General features: G+C 42.8%; 1 protein-coding gene and 1 long non-coding RNA gene across 9 annotated transcripts in view; one reads left to right on the plus strand and one right to left on the minus strand.

Moving 5' to 3' along the window:
* Window positions 1-23,643, plus strand: part of LOC131812394 (uncharacterized) — a 279,095-nt gene that overhangs the window by 42,750 nt on the left and 212,702 nt on the right. The window lies entirely within an intron of this gene.
* Window positions 1-23,643, minus strand: part of TJP2 (tight junction protein 2) — a 122,414-nt gene that overhangs the window by 40,308 nt on the left and 58,463 nt on the right. Inside the window, exon 1 of one of the 8 annotated variants that reach the window (XM_059141840.1) lies at window positions 22,367-22,486. The exons of the other annotated variants lie outside the window; for them this stretch is intronic. Coding sequence (XP_058997823.1) covers window positions 22,367-22,402 — 36 coding nt within the window. The 5' untranslated portion in view covers window positions 22,403-22,486. Of the gene's footprint in view, window positions 1-22,366; window positions 22,487-23,643 lie in introns of those variants that run through there. 8 annotated transcript variants of the gene reach the window in all.

The raw sequence follows: 23,643 nt of genomic DNA on the forward strand, positions 1-23,643 counted from the left end.
GGCAGGCAGAGGCAGAGGGAGAAGCAGGCTCCCTGCCGAGCAAGGAGCCCAATGTGGGACTCGATCCCAGGACGCTGGGATCATGACCTGAGCCGAAGGCAGCTGCTTAACCCACTGAGCCACCCAGGCGTCCCAATACATGATAATTTCAAAGCAGAAAAAAATGTAAAGGGCGCCTGGGTGGCTCAGTGGGTTAAGCCACTGCCTTCAGCTCAGGTCATGATCTCAGGGTCCTGGGATCGAGTCCCGCATCGGGCTCTCTGCTCAGCAGGGAGCCTGCTTCCCTCTCTCTCTGCCTGCCTCTCCATCTACTTGTGATTTCTCTCTGTCAAATAAATAAATAATATCTTAAAAAAAAAAAAAAAGAGTCAGACGCTTAACTTACTAAGCCACCTACGTATCCCCAGCTATGTTTTTTAATAAAGAATTTCTAGGGGTGCCTGGGTGGCTCAGTGGGTTAAAGCCTCTGCCTTCAGCTCAGGTCATGATCCCAGGGTCCTGGGATCGAGGCCCGCATTGGACTCTGGGCTCAGCAGGGAGGGTGCTTCCTCCTCTCTCTGCCTGCTGCTCTGCCTGCTTCTGATCTCTGTCAAATAAATAAATAAAATCTTAAAAAAAAAAAAAAAAGAATTTCTAAAACATAAGGACACAAAGAAATATAATTATATAAATAAAAGGCCTTACTAATATACAAATGAAAATAATTTAAGAAAAACTAGTTTCATATTAAATTTTTTTCTCAATAAAATCTGCCATTCCTGCACTGATATTAATATGAGAGAGAGAAAAGAACTGAAAATGTCCAGATGCAGTGCTTCTTTTTCCCTGGTTAGGAAACTCTCTGAAATGGGGAGAACACAGCATAACATAAAAGGCAATTCTATCAACTGATCTGTGGGAGCCCATCATGTGTTCCCTTTAGCAAAGGGGAGTCAGAAAAAAGCAATTTTGTTTGTACAGAAGGTAAACCAGCCTACTCTTGAGTAGCTATAACTGATGACTCAAAGTGAGAGAAGTAATCTCCTTCAGCTCACCCTCTCACTATGCATTCACTTTTAGGACATTTCCATGGCTAATACCATCTGGCTCCAAGAGATCAGAATTCTTAGATTAAAAACTAGAATTAAAAAAATCACCTCTAGGGTTAAAAAGAAAATACAAATTGTCTGAGGAACAGGAGAGAACTAGAATATATGCCACGGGACCCCTGCTATGGGACAGGGGTGGGGTGGGTGGGAGCAGCATCCCAAAAGGGGTGATGTTTAGATTAAGTGAAGGCACATCAACACAGTGAAACAGGCAAACATTCAAAAAAGATCATTATCTAGGGACGCCTGGGTGGCTCAGTGGGTTAAGCCGCTGCCTTCGGCTCAGGTCATGATCTCAGGGTCCTGGGATCGAGCCCCGCATCGGGCTCTCTGCTCAGCAGGGAGCCTGCTTCCCTCTCTCTCTCTCTCTGCCTGCCTCTCCATCTACTTGTGATTTCTCTCTGTAAAATAAATAAATAAAATCTTTAAAAAAAAAAAAAAAGATCATTATCTAAATTATGTAAATCTCCCCCAATTATTTAAGTTTGTTCACCAAGACCACTGTCAACTAGAAGAAAATGAAAGTGGATTTTCAGATAAGATTTTTATATCTCACTCACTCCTAGTACAGTGGTTAGTGCAGAGGAGGCACTCAGAAAGATTTCCTTCTCATAAACCAAGAATGGATACACTGTCCATCAATAGCTGTTAATACAATTAAGACACGATTTCTTTTTTTTATAATTTTTTTAATTAACATATAATGTATTATTAGCCCCAGCAGTACAGGTCTGTGAATTGCCGAGTTTACACACTTCACAGCACTCACCAAGCACATACCCTCCCCAATGTCCATAACCCTAACCCCCTCCCAAACCCCCTCCGCCCAGCCACCCTCAGTTTGTTTTGTGAGATTAAGAGTCTCTTATGGTTTGTCTCCCTCCCAATCCCATCTTGTTTCATTTATTCCTTTCCTACCCCCAAACCCCCCATGTTGCCTCTCAACTTCCTCATATCAGGGAGATCATATGATAATTGTCTTTCTCTGATTGACTTATTTTGCTCAGCATAATACCCTCTTATTTATTGACTTATTTTGCTCAGCATAATACCCTCTAGTTCCATCCATGTCGTCGCAAAAGGCAAGATTTCATTTCTTTTGATGGCTGCATAGTATTCCATTAAACACACACACACACACACACACACACACACACACACACAACCCCACATCTTCTTTATCCATTCCTCTGTTTGGCTATTGTGGACATTGCTGCTATAAACATTTGAGTGCACGTGCCCCTTCGGATCACTACGTTTGTATCTTTAGGGTAAATACCCAGTAGTGTGATTGCTGGGTCATAGGGTAGCTCTACTTTCAACTTTTTGAGGAACCTCCGTGCTGTTTTCCAGAGTGGCTGCACCAGCTCGCATTCCCACCAACAGTGTAGGAGGGTTCCCCTTTCTCCGCATCCTTACAAGACACAGATTTCTACTAGCAAGTTTTCCTAAAGGAAATTTTCGTTTCCTCTTTTTTTTTTTTTTTTAAAGATTTTATTTATTTGGGGCGCCTGGGTGGCTCAGTGGGTTAAGCCGCTGCCTTCGGCTCAGGTCATGATCTCAGGGTCCTGGGATCGAGTCCCACATCGGGCTCTCTGCTCGGCTGGGAGCCTGCTTCCTCCTCTCTCTCTCCGCCTGCTTCTCTGCCTACTTGTAATCTCTGTCTGTCAAATAGAATAAATAAAATCTTAAAAAAAAAAAAAAGATTTTATTTATTTGAAAGAGAGCAAGAGTGAGAGCACAAGCAGGATAAAGGGCAGAAGAAGCAGACTCCCCGCTGAGCAGGGAGCCCAAGGCAGCTGGATCCCAGGACCCTGGGATCCTAAGCTGAAGACACTTAACCAACTGAGGCCCCCTAAAGGAAATTTTCTATTACAGTTGGTGGCACCCTGCTTCTGGGACAGCACTCCTGAAGTGATGAGGCTGGGAACTCGGCCTTTGTGATCTGGGATTCTAGGAGTGCTTCATCACTGTCCCTCTGGAATGCTCTGGTCTCTGTCTAACATGTGCCAGTATAACACGTGTTTTCTGAGATTAAAGTTTTCTATTTAAAAAAAAAAAAAAAGTTTCCTTAAAAGGAAATAGGAAGCAGAAACCCAGTTGATCAAAACTGATCATCTCTTTCTATTTCCACAGAACACCTCTTTAACTCCCCGACACCTTCAGATTTCACTGTGGCCTTAATCAGTCACCTACCAACTAGAAATGAACTAGCAGGCATGCTCCCCAAATCCATCTTCTCAGCGCCTGATGCTACCTTTAAGCTAGCAAATCTCAACAAAGTGAATTAATCTGCCATCTCTTCTTTGAATATAGCTATATCCCTACATGTTAAGAAAAAACATCATAGAGAGGCGCCTGGGTGGCTCAGTGGGTTAAGTCTCTGCTTTCCGCTCGGGTCATGATCTCGGGGTGCTGGGATCAAGCCCCTCATCAGGCTCTCTGCTCAGTGGGGAGCCTGCTTCCCCGCCCCCTCTTTGCCTGCCTCTCTGCCTACTTGTGATCTCTGTCTGTCAAATAAATAGATATAATCTTAAAAAAAAAAAAAAAGAAAGAAAGAAAGGACATCATAAGAGCACCCTCTCCAAAAGACTTACCTAAAAATCATCAGGAAAGAACTAACCAATACCATGACAATCACCCCTAGGACTGGGCAATGCTATGGAGCAGGAGGGAGCACAACATCCAAAAAGGGAGTGATATTTGGGTTAAGTGAATCAACACAATGAAATGCAGAGGCACTGAAAATATTTAACTTCCACCAATTTTTTTGAACTCTTTGTCATGAATACTCTGTTTTCAATTAAAGAGAGAAAGAGCTAGTTGGTTTTGTGTTTTTAGGTCTGTCTGCTCTTGGTGGAAGGCGTGGAAAATAAATTGGTATAAACCTTGTATAAGCAGATAGGAAAGAGGTAGGAACAATACCAAAAAATGTTAAATTTCCCCAGGAGTTATGGTATGGCAGAGAATATTTTTATATAGCACATTACTTTTAGAATACTTTCTTTTAAAGATTTTTATTTATTTGAGAAAGAGAAGGAGAGAAAGCACAAGCAGATGGAGCTGCAGGTAGAGGAAGAAGTAGGCACCCCACTGAGCAAGGAGCCTATTGTGGGACTTGATCCCAGGACCCTGGGATTGTGACCTGAGTCAAAGGCAGACACTTAACGCACTGAGCCACTCAGGCGTCCCAAGAATATTTTTTATTTTTAAAATAAAAACAGCAAATTCTCTTTTTAAAGTTTTGGATTTAAAATTTGTTATCATTTAGCCAAATTAAACAAAACTTTATTTTTTAAACATTTCCCAAGTAGAATGAACCTGGCTTTTGAAATTCACTATTCCTCCATAATGAGATTATATTATCTATGTATTCCTATGTTGCCCATAGGAGTAATTTTTTTTTAAGATTTTTAATTTATTTATTTGGGAGAATGAGAGAGAACAGAGGGAGTTAGAACCAAAGTTGGGGGAGGGGGCAGAGGCAGAGGGAGCAGCAGACCCCCTGCTCAGCAGGGAGCCCAGGTTGGTCTCTTCCTGAGATCATGATCTCAGCCAGAGGCAGATGCTTAATGGAGCCACGAAGGCACCCTTGCCCACAGGAGTAATTTCAATTAGATTGATCAGAAAGAGAATTAAACCCCTATTCCTACCACCCCAAAAGGACTGAATTAAACTTTTCATCAATCCCACTTTGCCAGGTGCCCAAAGAGCTCACCAACTTGTATAAAATGATCAGTTTATAAATGGCTTCTTCTTTACCTAGGGGTAGTGGGCTGTGACATAAACCATTAAGTACTTAAACATAATATTAAAAGAATGTATATTCTGTTACAATAAGTGGTGAATCTAAAATCTTATTTTTTAAAGATTAGGAAACTGAAGTAAAAATACATCTTAATAGCTCTTTTAAAAACTATTAAAATATCCCGTAACTGTGTACATTAGCCCACAGAACCACGACTTTTTATGAAGGTCTCAGAGCAAACCCTTAATTTACTCACTCACTTAGTCATTCATTCCTTCAGTCAAAAATATTTATTAAGCACCCACTATGTACCAAGCATGTGATTTGTGCCCCTTCTGATACACTGGCAAATTAAAAAAAAAAAAAACACCACCACCAGAGCCCATGGAGTGTTTACCAACCACAGTGTGCCCAAACAGAAAATCACTGAGTGTCTTCCCTGCTTATCTATATAAATAACCTTTTAGAAAACAAAGAGCACCCCACACAGTCACACATTCCTCAGAACATCATCTCTGGTATATCCCCGAGGGACAGGCTGCCAGCCAGTGTAGCAGCTTAGCTGAGGGCTTCAGCTCCTGCCTTGCAAACTGGGCCACTGGGCTTGGGCCCCACCCAACCTGCGCTGGGCTGCGCACAGATCCCAGAACTGCTATCAATATTCAGACTCGGGGCGCCTGGGTGGCTCAGTTGGTTAAGCAGCTGCCTTCGGCTCAGGTCATGATCCCAGCGTCCTGGGATCGAGTCCCACATCGGGCTCCTTGCTCGGCAGGGAGCCTGCTTCTCCCTCTGCCTCTGCCTGCCATTCTGTCTGCCTGTGCTCGCTCTCTCTCCCTCTCTCTCTCTGATGAATAAATAAAATCTTTAAAAAAAAAAAAAAAAAAAAAAAAAAAAAAAAAAAAAATATTCAGACTCCCTCTGCGTGAAAGCCAGTGGGCTGTTGCTTAGCTCTAAGGAGCTTTACATACAGGGCCCCAGGAAGAGCTCACAGGTATCAGAGCCAAAGACACACATACTCTGTGATTTCTCTCCTGGGGAAACACCTGAGAGGAAGGTATGAATTAAGTGACAAGGATACACACACAGAGTATTCACAGCAGCAACATTCTCAACAGCCAAAACCTGCAAGCGACCCAAATATCTATCAAGAGCAGAAAAGACAAATAAATCATAATATATTATTAAAATGCAATATTACACTATAATGAAAACAAATTAGAGCCCCACATATCACAACACAGATGCAACTCAAACAGAATGTTGAGTGAAGAACATCCTAGAAGAATGTGCAGAGCCTGATGCCATTTTTGTATCGTTCAGAAAGCAAACAGTGTTTCACAATGTGAACATGTTCAACACTGCACTACACACTACACACTCAAGAATAGTTAAGATGCTGGGGCACCTGGGTGGCTCACTCGGTTAAGCATCTGCCTTTGGCTCAGGTCATAATACCAGAGTCCCAGCACTGAGCCCCATATGGGGCTTCTGGCTCAACAGAGAGCCTGCTTCTCCCCCCGCCCCTCACCCTGCCCGTGCTCTCTCTCTCTCAAGTAAATATTTAAAAATAAAAAAAATTCAATAAAACAGAGAACAGTTAAGATGCTAAGTTTTATTTTCTGTGGGTATTTTTTTTAACCACAATATAGAAAGAGCAAGGAAACTAATTTTTTCAGTAGGGATGTTTTGTTTAGGGATGTCTGTGTGTATGCGTGCAGTAAAACTACGAAGAAAAAAAAGCAAGGGAATGAAAACCACAAACTTCAGGATGAAGGGAGCTGGGGAAGAGGCAGAGAGAGAAAGGATTTTGTATCCACCTCATGAGGCTCCGTGGATGGGCGTGTATGATAGGCTCAAGGTCACAGGTATTATTACATAATTCGTTACGTGCACCAAACATTTTATAAGTTCAAAACTGGGGTGGGGGGGGGCATATGAGTGAATTTCAAGGTGCACCTGATTCCTAGACAGGGACCTTATACCAAATGTTTTTTAAGCCCAGACTCTACAAAGTAAAAGGGCAGAACAAAGTATGATCACTCAACTGGAAACGGGAAAGACAGGGTGGTGGTAATAATTTGAAAAATGCACGAAAGGCCCGTGAGGGAGAGATCATTTAACTCGGTGGGAGCAGTGGGGGCACAACTCCCGGGTCTCCTTCCCACCCCAGTCAACATCCCACACACCAGAAGCATCTTCTTCAGTGTACTGCTCCCAGCCCCTCCCCACTTCCACTTTTCATGTAAACTATATTAATTGTAACTCCTCTGATATTATAACAAGTCATTCCTAGACAATGCGGAAAGTTAAAGGGAGCTAATTTTCTACAATAAATAAAAAACTGTGTTTAACACACAGTATTTACATGAAGAATGAAGAGAAAGGAACAAATAATTCAATTTGATATGTCTTTTAAAAAATATCCTCAAGTTGTTTTTTCCCTCTGAAATATCTTGGCCAAACAGGTAAAATCCTACATTTTACATAAACATGTTAAAAACCAACTAGAGGGCAGATAACTAGAAGTCTTCACTGCCTCTACTCCCCCAACAGGCAAGTTTTAGGCTTTCTGTCCACAAAGTGCTGTTTCCCAGATATGGAAGCCAGATTTAACGCTAAAGATTATTCAAACTCAGCCCATAAGAAGCGACCTGATAAAAACCGCAAGCCATAAAGATAAACACTCATATATTACAGTGGCACTTACTGTTCAGAGTCTAAGAGGAAAAAAGAACATGTGAGAAACTGTTTCCTATAATTTCAGAACCTAGCTTAAGAATAAGGATTTCTGTAGAACAAGGAAGCAAAAAGTTTTACCCCAAAACAAGAAATTCCCAAACACAAACATCTTCTACGAGGCAGTGTAATTTGTAATTAAGTCATTCCCGGGAAGCAACACAGTGCTCGCAGACTCCCAACACATGGAAAACAGCAGCCTTTGATTCGTAAATCCCGTAAGAGGCTATCAGTTTCACACGTCTGCTAAAAATAAGCCAAGTATTTTTAAAACCCACCACTGACTACACGCCGTATGTCACAATTTGTTACTGAAAGCTGCCAGAAGCGCAAATAAATCCGAAGAGAAAGGAGTCACTGTGAGAAAGCCTTTGCTCCCCAACCACTTCCCACGAAGAAAAGCTGGGAAAGAAAAGGGGGGAGAGCTTGCAGAGGGACTCACATGGCTTTTCAATCTCCCCAACTTTTTAACAGCCTGGATCCACATCCTCTGGAGGACCTGAGCCATCTTCATGGCCTCTGGGGACGCACCGGCCAGGCCACTGCCTACAGCCCAGGCTGCTCACCCATTGCCATCACTCCCCGGAGTTACGTAAGGCGGGTACAATAGTGGCCCACATTCCCAGCAAATCCTGTTGTCATCTCGCACAGTGACACATCCATACAGCAGGGACACCGGAACGCTTTGAAAAGCATCACTTGTGAGGGAAAAAAAGAAAGCAGTGGGGATTTACACCACTTGAACAGCTTTCTTTCCCGCCCTCTCTCCCATGCAAGGGAACGAGAGAATCGGAGCAAATATTCTTGTTAGACACAGAGAGTGACTCAGTATCAAAGTAGAAGTTACTAAACACATAGGACATTTTGGAGCAAAACTCTGGAAATGAACATTTAGAGAAGTGTTTATTTATACAGACCCTCCCCTGCACACACACACAAAACATGTACGCTGGCTGGAAATGAACAGGTAATGTTTCAGGTAATGGAACCGCTGATATTACACAGAAATTAGAGGTCTGAAGATAAGATGTTTCACATCCTTGGAGATAAGAGGTCTGGAGGCGTGAGGAAACTTGGAGCCAACTGGGGGACAGACTGCTCCCTCAGCAGAGTCTTCTCTTCTCCCTAACCTCTCTGTAAAATTAGCAGATAAAAGAGTAACAAGGAGCCGCACTACCCGTTTCTTCTGTTTTTACCAATGGTGGGGGGTGGCGGAGAGTAAAAAGTACATTTTAGGGTTTTGGACATCTAGAAAAGACTTCATGGGATGCCCGGGGTTTCAAGTTGGGTTTGGGATTTCGGAAGCATGGTCTTGGGGATCCAGCTGTCATTCTTGCTACTACTGTGCATGTTACACAGGGGGTCACAGCAAGCAGTCTGTTCAATGAGAACAGTGCACCCTCCGAACCGACTGATAAATATGGACCATGAGACGGAGACCACACAGAAAACAACATGAAGCAGAGGCAGAAATGGAAGGTGTAAAGGCAGATCTGCAGAGCAGTCTCTGTTCTGTCACTTAGCTGTGGCCTTGGATAATGTGTCTCCTTTTTTAAAAATGGGATAATACCGTCTGCACCTCAGAGGGCCACCATCAGTCTGAAATGAAATAACCTCTACAAAGGGCGCATGCTGAACAGCACTCAAAAAAATGTTCATGCCTTTCCTTTAAGCTTTTCACAAGCGTTAGGACAGCAAAATAGAGTAGGACATGAGAAAAAGTTTGCTTCAAATCTTACACTGACAAAGGCAGGAAATACAACGATGCATACTCAGCAGAGCTGTTCGGGGGGAGGCAGGCTCCCAACACACCGCCCAGGCTCATCCCGGGCCTCACTGGCTCATTGGGCCCTTGGAGCAGAGGAGCACGAGAACGGAATCGACGAGGGAAGGCGCCAGCAGCTCCCTCCTTGCCTCTGACAGTCCTTCTGAACATACTTAAACTTCCCTGATGAGGAAATAAATATTCTTTCCCTAATTTATGCATACTGCCCAGAAGTCACAGGCATCCTACCACTTAAGAATCCCAGATTCTTGTACAGTGATTTCCAGAAGTCAGAGTTTCTGTCCTAATTCTTTTAATTGTGCTTTTTAAAAAATGCATAGCAGAACTGCCATCTTAATCATTTCTAAGTGTACAGTTCAGTAGTGTTAAGTACTTCACATTGCTGGGCATCCAGTCTCCACGACTCATCTTGCAGGACAGAAACTCTATACCATTAAACCACTTCCCACTGCCCCCTCCTCCCAGCCCTGGTAACCACCATTATACTTTCTGTTCCTATGAATCTGGCTACTAGATATTGCATGTAAGTGGAGTCTCGCAGTGTTTGTCTTTTGTGTGGGACGTACTTCACTTAGTATAATGTGCTCCGTGTACATTCTTGTAGCATGCAACAGAATTTCCTTCCCTTTTAAGCCTAAATAATATTCCACTGTGTGTGTATCCAGCATTCTGTTGACCTAGTTATCCACGGATGGACACTTGGGTACTCTCACCTCTTGGCTATGGTGAACAGTGCTGCTGTGGAACATGGGTATGCAAATACACTATCACTAATTCTTCACTCACTCAATCAGCAAATATTTACCAAGGGCCGCCTACTAGACTCTGAGGATGAAACGATACAGATACAGCACTGGGGGACCTGGCTGGCTCAGCTGGAAGAGCATGTCACTTTTAATCTTGGGATTGTGAGATCGAGCCCCATGTTGGGCACAGAGATTATTAAATGGATGGATGGATGGATGGATGGATAAATAAAAAACATGGCCTTTAGAGATATGTCACCGCCCTCAGGAAGCCCAGCAAGAGTCAGTACCTGATGGGGGTTGGGGGGGGAGGTTCCCCTTAAGCAAGTGACACTGAGATAATGTGTGAAGAATGAATGGGATTGGGGTGGGGTCGTGCAGGATGCCAACAACAGCACAGAGCAAAGACTCTGAGAAAGAAAAAGTGGTGTGGAGAGTGGCTTTCGGAACCACTGGGCCTTTCCCTAGAAGTTGTTCTACCACGGGCATCCAAAGGACATTCTGTGGTAGAATACCTGCCTCAATGAGAAGACCTCAAGTTTAACAATTTACCTTCCCCAAGATTTCTAACCTCCACATTCATATACTTGACAAACATTTACTGAACAGCAGCCTGTGGACTGAAAGACAAAATTACCCAAAGTCACTGTGCAGGGGAGTCATAGCAGGACAGTAAGTAGGACAGTCCACAGTAAGGACAGCTCAGTGCTGCTTACTGCCACGGCAGATGAAGATAAAGGCTCGCTGTCTGCGTTAGTGGGAGACAAGCCAAGTCCTTCCCTCACAGGAAGGATTTTAATGGGAAAAATAATAAACAAATAAACATACATTATAATCGCAAGAGCAGTAAGTGCCACAGGCTATGAAACTAGAAAGCACTAATCCTAAAAAACTCGGAACCGTTCTCCAAGGAGAGGGAACAGAAGGGCAAAGGCCCCAAGGTGAGAAAGAATCTGGTTATGTTCAAGGAAGGAAAAAGGCCGTGTGGGGCTGGAGCCAGGTGACTGATGAGGTAATGGCAGTTACAAAGACCATACCCCTCTGTTATCTCACGAAATCGGTCTTATTTTAATGGTGGTAAAGGATTTAGTAAAAATTCCAATCGCTGGGCACAATTTCAAGACGCCTATCAAAGAAGTAGGCAGGAACCACTATTTCCCAAGAAAGGCAGAAAATGAGCTCCAGTCTGTTTATAATTTTTTAAATTATAAACCAAGTCCTTGACTTTGGGGCAGTTGGCTGTGGTCTCTCCAAGTAAACCCTTCCTTATAATAGTAAACTAGTCAGCAATGAATTAACTCTTCAAGCAATTTTTGGTTTGCCAATAAAAATTGTCCATCAGGGGCACCTGGGTGGCTCAGTCGGTTAGGGCCTCTGCCTTCGGCTCGGGTCATGATCCCAGGGTCCTGGGATCGAGCCCCACTTTGGGCTCTCTGCTCAGCAGGGAGCCTGCTTCCTCCTCTCTCTCTCTCTGCCTGCCTCTCTGCCTACTTGTGATCTCTGTCTGTCAAATAAATAAATAAAATCTTAAAAAAAAAAATTGTCCATCATTTATTCCAGAAGTATTTCACTTTCCGATGGGATGAACAAGGCAGTCCCCTGCTCTTTACCCTCCCTTCACAGCTCCAGAGAGTAAGTGCTCACAGCACACACCTTAGCATGTTTACAGTTAAGAAAAAATAACATAACACAAGTTATAAGAGGGATTCCTGACAGGTCCTCAGAATTCATATGATTAGATTCTAGGCCCACTGCTGAAAGGTACCAGGGTTTACTGAGGTGGTTTTTGTTGGTTTTTTTTTTTTTTTTCAAACCCGTCACCCTTTATTTACCTAAGGGAAAACTTCAGTCTGCCTTAAAAGAAAGAAAGAATTGGGAGACAACAATGGTATGACGGTCTGCCTGGGGACCCCACTGTTGTTTAGAAAGCAGCTCTGCTGAAATGCAAAGAGCAATGAACCTAGACTCCAAGAAGACACCTCCAACCAAGACTCTGACCCTCCAACCCACCCATGACCTTGGGAGCATGGGGAATTCTGCTGCCATTTGATACAAATAAGAAATGAATATCACTGTCTACTTCATAGGGTGAAATGAAGCACACTCCTGTGGAAAGCAGTCTGTTAAATCCAGGCCAGCAAACCTCAAAGTGGGAGGCAGGGTCTTCACAAATATACCTCTGGGTATACTGCCATATGGTGTTCAAGTAATAGCTCTGCAGGCCATCCCACACACCTGGTCCGGGCTCTGCTCTCTACATGCTCTTACACGCTCTGTGACCTTAAGCAGTTCACTTGGTGAGGCTCAGTGGCCCCATCTGTAAAACAGGACACACAATGTCTACCCTGTTATAAATGTAAGGACTAAATGAAGCAGCATTTGGCTCAGTGCTCATCACTGAATTAGCGCCCTCAGTAAAGGTACCCACCAAAGGCACTGCAGCAACAATGTAACCAGATCACTCCCAAGTAAGAACGGCCTGTTTTCTGTCTCCTGGAAGAGTACAGTCTAGTAGCTAAGAACATTATCATGGACACCGAGAGAACTGGAAGTGTATGTCCACGCAAAAACTGTACACAAATGTTCACAGCAGCATTATTTATAATAGCAAAAAAGTGGGAACAATCCAGATGACTATCAGTCGATAAACGGGTGAGCCAAACGTGGTCTATCCACACAATGGACTCGTGTCTGGCCATGAAGAATGAGGTACCAACACACGCTGTGCCATAGATGAATCTTGTAGGCAATATAAGAAGCCAGAGAGATGCAAATAGACAAATACTGTAAGGATTCCATTTACATAAATGTCCAGAAGAGGCAAATCCAGAGACCAAAGCAGATCAGTGGCTGCCTAGGAGTAGTTATTCAGGGAGAAATGGGGGTGATTTAACTAATAGGTATGGGAATTACTTTCTGCAGTGATAAAGATGTTCTAAAATTGATATGGTGGTGGTTGCACAAGTCTGTGAATATATCAGAAACTACTGAATTGTACACTCTTATTGTATGGTATGTGAATTATATCTCAAAAAAAGCATTTTTTTAAAGATTTTATTTATTTATTTGACAGAGAGTAATCACAAGTAGATGGAGAGGCAGGCAGAGAGAGAGGAAGGGAAGCAGGCTCCCTGCTAGCAGAGAGCTCGATGCAGGACTCGATCCCAGGACCCTGAGATCATGACCTGAGCCGAAGGCAGCAGCTTAACCCACTGAGCCACCCAGGCGCCCAGCATTTTTTTTTTTAAGGGATGCATCATGGATTCCATAATCAGAAAGTAGATATTCTGGTCTCTACTAACCACTTAACTCAAGCAAATTACATTAACTTGTCTTTGCTTCAGTTTCCCCAACTGTAAACCTTTCTAGGCTTGTTACGAGAATTTAAGCAGACCATGCACGTGGAGATCTCGGGGTAGTGCCTGACACAGAGTAAATGCTCCATCATTTTTAGCTATTACCAATATCATAATTATTAGATTCCTCTTACAGAAAAGACGACTTAAGTCAGAGAAGTAAAGTCACTTGCTAAAGTTCATACAAGTAAAATGTGGCAGAGAACAGATTCTAACCCAGGTCAGTGTGGCTGCAATGCCTGAATCCTTTCCACTGATAAACACTGCCTTTTTCCCTGTGCACTGATAGAGCCTTTCAGAAACTACTGTGATCAGTTCCTGGCCTTAAACCCGGAAAAAAAAAAAGGAAGGCGGCCACGGTTGTTGGCTTGGCGCTAGACCAGCAGTGGATCCAGTCGCTCTGACAAGCCTGACACTCATTTCCAAGTAGCTGGTCTGGGTCCAGTCAACCTGGCTCAGCAGCTCTTCGGAGTCACCGCAAAACCCTGGTGACTTGGGAGGGAGAGGGTGCAGGAAGGGAACCGGGGCTGACTTCATTTCTGGCTCTTTCAGTAGCCAGCCAGGTGTAATTCCCTAGAGCTGCACCTCTGTGAACACGTGCGTAAACCAGGGAACCCAAAACACATCATCACTGACTGAAAATTAAAAAGCGCCAGACATTGTATCAAGTGTTCAATGACTGTTAACTTAACAATTAACCCTTCCAAAAACCCAACTCCTCCCTTTTTTACTTATGCAAATATCAGGTCTGATGAGCCATGAAACAAAGAATTGACAAGCTGGACTTCACTAAAACTATAAACTTCTGCTCTGTGAATGACAATGAAAAGACTAACCAAAAACTAGGAGAAAATACTTGCAAAGATGTCCGATAAAGAACAATTATCAGACAAATGCATACAAAAACCTCTGAAAACTCAACAGTAATAAAACTACCTGATTACAAAACAGGCCAAAGACCCACAGATGACAACTAAGTATATGAAAGATGTTTAACATACTGTGTCCTCAGGGGTACGCAAATTAAAACAAGGAGAAACCACTCTACATAGTAGAAGGGCCAAAATCTGTAACAATGACAACACCACATCAGATGAGGATGTGGAGCAGCAGGAGCTGGCCAGAATGCGGAAACGGGGCGACCACTCTGGGAAGACAGGTCAGTGGCTTCCTTAAAAACCAAACATACTCTCGGGCGGCGCCTGGCCGACTCAGTCGGTGCAGCACGTGACTCTTGATCTCGGGGTTTTGAGTTCGAACCCCGTGCTGGGTGGAGAGATTATTTAAAAATAAAATCTTTGGGGCGCCTGGGTGGCTCAGTGGGTTAAGCCTCTGCCTTCCGCTCAGGTCATGATCCCAGGATCCTGGGATGGAGCCCCGCATTGGGCTCTCTGCTCCACAGGGAGCCTGCTTCCTCCTCTCCCTCTGCCTGCCTCTCTGCCTATTTGTGATCTCTGTCAAATAAATAAATAAAATCTCTTAAAAAAAAAAAAAACTTTAAAAATAAAATCTTTTAAAAAAATAAACAACAAAAAAACCAAACATACTCATCACACAATCCAGCACTTGTGCTCCTTGGTATTTACCCAAAGGAATTATAAACTTATGTCCAAACAAAACAGATGTTTATAGCACCTTTATTGAGAACTGCTAAAACTTGGAAGTAGTCAGCATGTCCTTCGGTAGGTGAGTGGATGACTAAACATGCAACGCGTCTCAACAATGGGATATTACTGAGCACTGAAAAGAAAGAAGCTATCAAGCCATGAAGAGACATGGAAGAAACTGAATGCATCTTACTAAGTGAAAAAAGCCAGCCTGACCAGGCGGTATCTTGTTTGATTCAAACATACAGCCTTCTGGAAAAGGAAAACTATGAAAACAATAAAATGATCAGTAGTTGCCAGGGTTAGAGGGAAAGAAAGAACACAGGCAGAGCACAGATGATTTTTTAGGGCAGTAAAAATACTCTTACGATGCCATAATGATAGATGCATGTCATTATACATTTGTCCAAATCCACGGAAGGTCCAACACCAAAAGTGAGCTGTGGACTGTGGACTTCAGGTGATAGTGATGTGTCAGTGTAGGTTCGTCAACTGTAACTCACGTGCCGCTCTGGTAGGGAATACCAATGATGGAAGGCTTTACCCTGGTAGGTCTAGGGGACAGATGGGAAATCTCTGTACCTCCCCCTCAGTCTGGCTGTGAATTTTATTTACACTGCTCTAAAAAATATATACTAAAAGAAAAAAATGTGTATATATATGTATATAAATATAAGGAATTTTCACACAGTTCCACGGCTAGTAGGTGGCTGATCACAGTCTGAGTCCAAATCTGCATGAGTCCAACTTTAATAACAATATATGGGGGGGTTGGGATCAGATAATTACATTTCAGACCTCTATGTTCATAGTGCTGATACACTGAGCTATGAAGTATAATTGTAATTTAAACAGACCATTCTTATTTGTAATTACACAGGAACCATTAATAAGCCAAAAAGGAAGGTGCTAATTTGGCAACAGGGACATAGCCCTGTCTACTCTATGATTTTGAATCCAACTAAGCCCATACAATATTAAAACACAGCTTCACTTTAAAAAAAAAAAAAAAAAAAAAAAACACATATACAAACCACCACCCCATGACAGGTACCAAGATAAAGAAAATTATAAACTGCTTTGTCAAAAGACAGGTCAGAAAACCAGTTATTAGAGTGCTCAGCTAAATCCTGCTAGCAGGGTTGGCCCTAATGAAACACAGAATAACCTTTCCCTCCCAGACCCAAGGCACCATCACAGGGATGGGTCACACAGAAAAGAGTGACAACAATGCTTCCACCACAGATCAATATCCCTAGTTAATCCCCAGAAAGCCAATTAGCCTTACAGAGTCTGAAGTCTCAAAGAAAGCCTCTTCTATCAGAATCAGGAAATAAATGCAGGAATTTCAAAGACCTCATGTTTAGATACTGTACTGCCAACACTTGGGAGCTTATTAGAAATGCTGAATCCTGGGGCATCTGGGTGGCTCAGTGGGTTAAAGCCTCTGCCTTCCGCTCAGGTCATCATCCCTGAGTCCTGGGATCGAGGCCCGCATCGGGCTCTCTCTCAGCAGGAAGCCTGCTTCCTCCTCTCTCTCTGCCTGCCTCTCTGCGTACTTGTGATCTCTGTCTGTCCAATAAATAAAAATAAAATCTTAAAAAAAAAAAAAAGAAAGAAAGAAATGCTGAATCCTGGAGTGCATGGGTGGCTCCGCCAGTTAAGCATCTGCTCAGGTCCTGATCCTGGGGTCCTGAGATCAAGCCCCACATTGGGCTCCCTGCTGAGAGGAGCTTTTTTTTTTAACCTCTCCTCCACCTGCCACCTCATGCTCTTTCTTGCTCTCTCTCTCTCACAAACAAATTCTTAAAAAAAAAAAAAAAAAAAAAATGCTGAATCCTAAAAACCTAACTTGGACCTGTATTTTTATCCGAGACCTGTTGAAAAGAGTATGTATTTTACCAAGAGCCCCCATGTGATTAAAGTGCACACAGAAGTTAGAGAAGCACTGGTCTAACAGTATCTCCAACAGAACTCTGAGCTGTAATGATAATGTTCTGTACCTGTATTCTATGGAGCCATGGTGAGCATTTGAAATGCAGCTACTGGGGCACCTGGGTGGCTCAGTGGGTTAAAGCCTCTGCCTTTGGTTTGGGTTGTGATCCCAGCAGGCTCTCTGCTCATCAGGGAGTCTTCTTCCTCCTCTCTCTCTCTGCCTGCCTCTCTGCCTACTTGTGATCTCCCTCTGTCAAATAAATAAATAAAATCTTAAAAAAAAAAAAAAAGAAACTAAATGTTTAACTTAAAATTATAAATAGCCACATTTAGCATATAATTTGTTAACCACATCCCTAGCAGTCATTTAATGTTTCTATATTTTTTTTGGCTACTTTAACTAATACTGTGACAAAACTGCAATGCCTGGAGACCTCTCCATGTTTTGTAATATTTCTGAATTGAACACCACTAACATTTCCAAGCATCTTCTTATAAACTGACCCATAATTTTTTTTTTTTTTAAGATTTATTTGTCAGAGGGAGAGAGGAGAGAGAGAGAGAGTACAAACAGAAGGAGAGGGAGAAGCAGATTCCCCACTGAGCAGAGAGCCCAGTGTGGGGCTTGTTTCCAGTACCCTGGGATCATGACCTGAGCCAAAGGCAGATGCTTAATCCACTGAGCCACCCAGGTGCCCCCTCCCTTTTTTTTGCCTTTAATGTAGATTTATTTAAATAAACCTTTCTTTACAAGACACATTTTTGATACTTTGAAAACACTAATTTAGCCAATTCTCAATATGAGACATAATAATTTTATATTAAACCATTAATCTATGAATAAGACTTAAAAGCTTACAATTTACGGTTTGAACAGCATATGTATTTATTATACATTTAAAATATCAAACTTGATAACTGAAAGTGTGCTTCAATGGTACATTTAGCACAGTGTGTATCCACTGCATCTCATGGAATCAAGAGAGAAAAACAACTCTCGGTTGTACTAGAACACACTCCATTAAGGGGAGGGGGCAGCAAAAACCAGAGACAGGAAGGGGAAAGGTGAGGTTTCCTGCATCCACCTCCCACACCAAGGCAAAGTGGGAGACCAAGCCAAGCTATTAAAAATACTGAAAATGCAAATCAGCAAGCCTTACTAATGACTTTGACTTAATAATAAAACACAGATGAAACTGAATCGAGTTATACAAAAATAGTGGGCTTCTCCTACTGCTTTCTTCTCATAACAAAATCTATTAAATAAATAAAAAGTTAAGATGTTTGAAACAGTTTTGTTTCTAAACTTAGAAAAAGATCTCATTCTTTGGTCTAATCTGGTGTCATTATTACATAAGCTGAGCTAAACTGAGTCCATACTATACTGAGTAGTTACCCCCTCCCCCACTCCACGCCATTCCTTTACTGGTGACACGGGAAATTTCACGTATGGGTCAACATTTCTTTAAATTCTGAAGTCAGCAATGTTGAGCTCCTCTCAGAAAAACCTCACTCTGCCTAGTAAGAGAAACTACTGGTAGAAACTGTATGCAATCTTAAAGCATAAAAAGGTACCCAAGATTTCCCTTTTGTGGAACTGGTGACGGCCAGGAAATCAGAAAAGTCCACTGCGTAGTAAAGACAAAATCCACTAGGTGGTGCAATGATGCAGAAATAAAAAGAAGAGTTTCCCTTCAAATTTAAAATTTCAAAATAAATGCCATTTAGAGGAAATTGGCAATAAAATCCTGCCACTATAGCTTTTATAAGAGGCAAGATAAGTTTGCAAGTGGGGGGGCTAAAAGTAGAAATAACACTTTTATTTGTCATTCATTAACATTCTATAACACCCTACAAAGTTGCTAACCTAGCTCCGGGTGCTGTAGAATAGTCCAAGGAATTCAAGCCATCTGGAAAGCAGAAGATAGCACTTTCTAACTGTTAATCACTGGACGTAAGTAATACAGAGGAACATAATTTCCAGAAGACAGACCTACGCGACACATTATTTATCAAGCGCCTCTTTCAGAGCAGGATTTGTACTGAGCACTTGAGATTAAACAATGAGGGTAACAAACACAGCCCTGCCTTCAGGGAGCTCAAAGACTAGCGAAGGTCAACGTAAATCAAGGAGTCAGTCAGCAGCTGCAGAAGTCGAGCTGGAAAGTGCTAGGAAGGGCAAGCACACACAGGTCTAGAACAGAAAGGACTGGTGTCTTCGGCAGATCAAGGAAGGCTCTCCTTCTCTAGTGACTGTGGAAGTAGGGTATGCAGCTTCCTGAGGAAGAGACACCACATCTGGGGCACAGAGGCAGGTGGGCAAGCCTGGGACTCAGGAAGGATGTTGGTCTCCTCTGTGAGTAAGTCAAACTCTGAGGCAGGTCAATGAGAGGTAGGTTTGTATTTTTATACATTTGAATCTAAATTTCTTATTTTACTGAGAGCCAGAGAAGAAAGGTAAGCCTAGGGCGCCTGGGTGGCTCAGTGGGTTAAGCCACTGCCTTCGGCTCAGGTCATGATCTCAGGGTCCTGGGATCGAGTCCCGCATCGGGCTCTCTGCTCAGCGGGGAGCCTGCTTCCTCCTCTCTCTCTCTGTCAAATAAATAAATAAAATCTTTAAAAAAAAAAAAAAAAAAAGAAAGAAAGAAAAGAAAGGTAAGCCTAGGTGGACAGCCCCAGTAGACTACTGGCCACAGAAGTTGGGAAAGAGGAGGACAGAGGAGCCTGGCACTGATTCTACGTGCAGTAATGGCTCCTCAGGTGCAGTAATGGCTCCTCAGGGCAGCTGAAGCCAAGAGGTCCACCCAAGCATTTAAGCTCTGGTCAAGATCCCCCTTCTACAGTGAGGAAAGACCAAAATGAACCATAATTTCCAAGCCAGGTTCCAAAGTCTTGGCTGCGGTCTTATTACTGAGAAGTGGGCAAGAAAAAGGGGAATTTTATGTGTGAGCTTTTATAAACTCTGAAGTACCACACAAGAAGGGTGTTTCCTATACTAAGTAAGCCCCACCCTTAAAAAGGGCAGTATGGTATAAATTTAATAAGATTTAAAAAATAGATTGCATTCAACATTTAAGTGTCTGTGTACCAGGCTCTGAAAACAAAGACCGAACAACATAGGACACAGTCCCCACCCTCAAGGGATGCTTGTTTTTAGGATGTAGGAAGGCCTGGAATAGTTCGGAGAACAATGAAAGTAAATGCTTAAGAGCTGAGGTGTCAGCCATTGGTAGCAGTCCAAAGCCTTTCCAAATCTCCTAAGCTGGGGGAACATCATTAACTCCTTTTCTGTATTACATTTCTTCAAGACTTTTAGCCCATGATGGCCTTTTATTATAATTTTGAAGGTTTCCCTGACAGGAAAGAACAGATGGCTTGGAACTGAAAGAGTCAACAAGTAGAAACACAATAAATGGTACTGTCCCAAGGCTGGAATCCAGGGAAATCGGAACATCCAAAGCCCAGACAGAAATGTTTCATTGTAGAGGGACATTTCAGTTTCGTGGCCTTTTTCTACATCCTAAAGAAGTATATTTTCTCCACAGTTTCTTGTGTTTATGTTACTGCTTAACTCGGAGGAAGTCTACACTCAAAACTTGTGAACTGGCTCCTGTTATCCGTCACCTTCCTGGACTAAAACCAGGAAGCTAAGTAGCCCAACCCCTTCTCTCTTTCACTTTCCCACTGCCAAGAAGGATGTCAGACAACAGTGTCCTTATGAAGCGAGACTCTTTCACAAGTCGGCATTCTGACATACTTATTTCCAGACAGCAGAATGGGCTAGAAACCCAAGCCTCCTTGCCCAGCAAATGTTTTCTTAAAGGGCCACACAGTATATTTTTTAAGCTTTGGAAGTAGAGGATATTACATAAATACTTACATAAGCAATTTAAAATGTACCCATTTAAAAAGGTAAGGACAATTCTGTGCTCGTAAGAGGGGGAAAGTAAAAACAAAAAAACATCCAACCAAACAGGCAGCTGACTATAGTTTGCCAACCCCTAGTCTAAACTCATGCAAAATTCAGTAATGGCCTACTGACGTGCAGGTGTCTGTTCACCAAGACACGATCTTCACCTGCAAGGCCCTCACACCGGTACAGAGGGAGGGACACATACTTCCTGATTCTTGCTTTCCTTCACCTTGGCTTTCACTGTAATCTTCAATACATCTTCGGGCTGCCCTTAGCATCCAGTCACTATTGAAGGATAATCCCGTTCTGTTTGCTTATTTCTTTACTTTTCCTTTTTTTTTTTTTTTTTTAAAATTTTATTTATTTATTTGACAGAGAGAGAGAGATCACAAGTAGGCAGAGCAGCAGGCAGAGACAGTGAAGCAGGCCCCCTGCTGAGCAGAGAGCTCATGACTCGGGACTCCATCCCAGGACCCTGAGATCATGACCTGAACCAAAGGCAGCGGCTCAACCCACTGAGCCACCCAGGCGCCCCTACTTTTCTTTTTTTAATTAAAAAGGTGCTAGTTCTGAGTGGGTACATAATCTGAAAGGTCAAGTCAAAGTAAACTATACTTGGTTTTGGTAGCAAAAGAACTTATCTGGTTATAATTTACCTAAGCTAAATTCTGAACTTGTTCAAAATTTCCAATCACATACCACAGGGGAAGCTGGCGTAAGATCAAAATCTCGCTTCAGATAATCCTCAAAGTAGATCATTAACTACATGTGTTAGTATTATCCACACTGAGCAAGACACAAGAAAGAACTGTATGTTAGACAACAAGAAGTACAAACCTCAGTTCCTGATCTCAAGCTGGAATGCTCTCTGTGCACCCTCAAAAAGAGATAACCAGGATGTGGCACCCACAAAGCAAAGGGACACTTGGGTGGCTCAGTCAGTTAAGCGTCTGCCTTCAGCTCAGGTCCTGGGATTGGGCTCCTTGCGCAGCAGGAAACCTGTTTCTCCCTCTGCCTGCTACCCCCACCCCTTGCTTGTGCTCGCTCTCCCTCCTTCTCATAACTAAATAAAATCTTAAAACAAAAAAATTTTTTAAAATTTTTTTTCAAGAGAGGGTGTACCCACTGCAAGTTCCCATTCATTGTCCGGCCTGAAGTCCGACTTAGAATCTGGTCAGAATTACATAGCTAGCATTACTGTAGCTGACAGAGTGTAGGATCAAGAATTAACATTTCAAATAGTATCAGCTTTAACGCACTGTTCATGGATGCTCATCTAACTCATCAGTTCCGGGTCCTGAGGGAGACAGCTACGTGGTGAGATGGTGAAGAAGAGAAAGGCACCCTTAGTAGATTCCAGGGGAAAATCAGAAAAAAATATCTGTATTTGGAGCCTTCCCAGCTCTTTCTACCCCTTGTGCTGTTTGCTCTGGTTTTCAATATCCTCTTACCTCAGCCTGTCCAAAGGTGAACGCATGGCACTGCATAAAGTCTGTTCCACCACCAAAATGCTCTAACTCCAAAATGACCACTCTATCTTGATCCTCAATCAAAATTTTCACTACATCCTGCAAATGGTCTTGGCCCCATATTAAAAGAAAGCTTACTGTTACACTTCAAACGAGAGTGTATCTGCTAGCCTAAACTTCTTGGAGGTATGTGATGTTTTAAAAGATGCACTTTGATCCTCAGGCAACTCGTGATGGAATTCTGACCCTTAACAGCCAAATTCCCACACACAGCAAGTCTCAGATGTCCTAATTCCACAACGCATGTGCTTTGTGAAGAAAGAAGTTTTTCTGGACATTAACAATTGGTGGGGTTTGTTTTTTGTGGGGAGGTTGATGGGATAATAGTCCTTTCTAACTACTGGCTGTGAACTTGAAGAAAGACTCACAGACAAGACATATTCCTAATATTTCTATAATAAATTGTGGTTTTAGCTAGTTGTTTATATAATCTACTTCCCTATAAGGCTGTGCTTACTCATTTTAGAGTCTTTGAGATCCCATACAGTAATGAACACAAACAAGTCATTGAAAAATGAAAACATCTCTTAAAAACACTGATATTTTATTGTGGGGCGCCTGGATGGCTCAGTTAAAGCGTTCGACTCGTGGTTTCAGCTCAGGTTGAGGGATCAAGCACCACACTGAGCCCTGCACTGGGCTCTACAGCTGGTATGATAATCTCAAATCAGCTTGAGATTATCCCTCTCCTTCGGACCCTCCCCCACTCCCAAGCACACGTGGGCTCTCTCTTAAAAAAAAAAAAAATTAGATATATCATTTTTACTAATGATGATTCCCTGGAGAGAAAAACTTCTATACACTTTCAATAATAATGTTTAAACACCTAAAAATCAACAGAGGGCCTTTAGCTTCTCCCATTATGTCTCTGCCTGTCTGGTTCTGAAAAGCAGAAGCAGGTGAAGCTGGAAGAAACCTACCGGTTTTGAGTTAGTCACGCGGGCCTCGGCCCACATGCCCTGCCTACCACACGAACTGTGTGACGTGGGGCAAATCACTTAACGTTTCTGAAACCGTTTCCCTACCTATCAAATCAGGTTTTAACACCCACCCCCCAACTAGGCAGGCTTCGTCAGTGAGATCTGCACCAAGGCTCGAACACTGTCAGTCATGGTTCCTTCCCTCGCTTCACTACAGCAAAGTCAGGAGAAGTTCAGTCGTACAGAGCAAAACGCAGGGCATCTTGCTTGGGGTCCTGG

This window comes from Mustela lutreola, chromosome 12 (assembly GCF_030435805.1).
Source record: "Mustela lutreola isolate mMusLut2 chromosome 12, mMusLut2.pri, whole genome shotgun sequence".
Taxonomy (NCBI): domain Eukaryota; kingdom Metazoa; phylum Chordata; class Mammalia; order Carnivora; family Mustelidae; genus Mustela; species Mustela lutreola.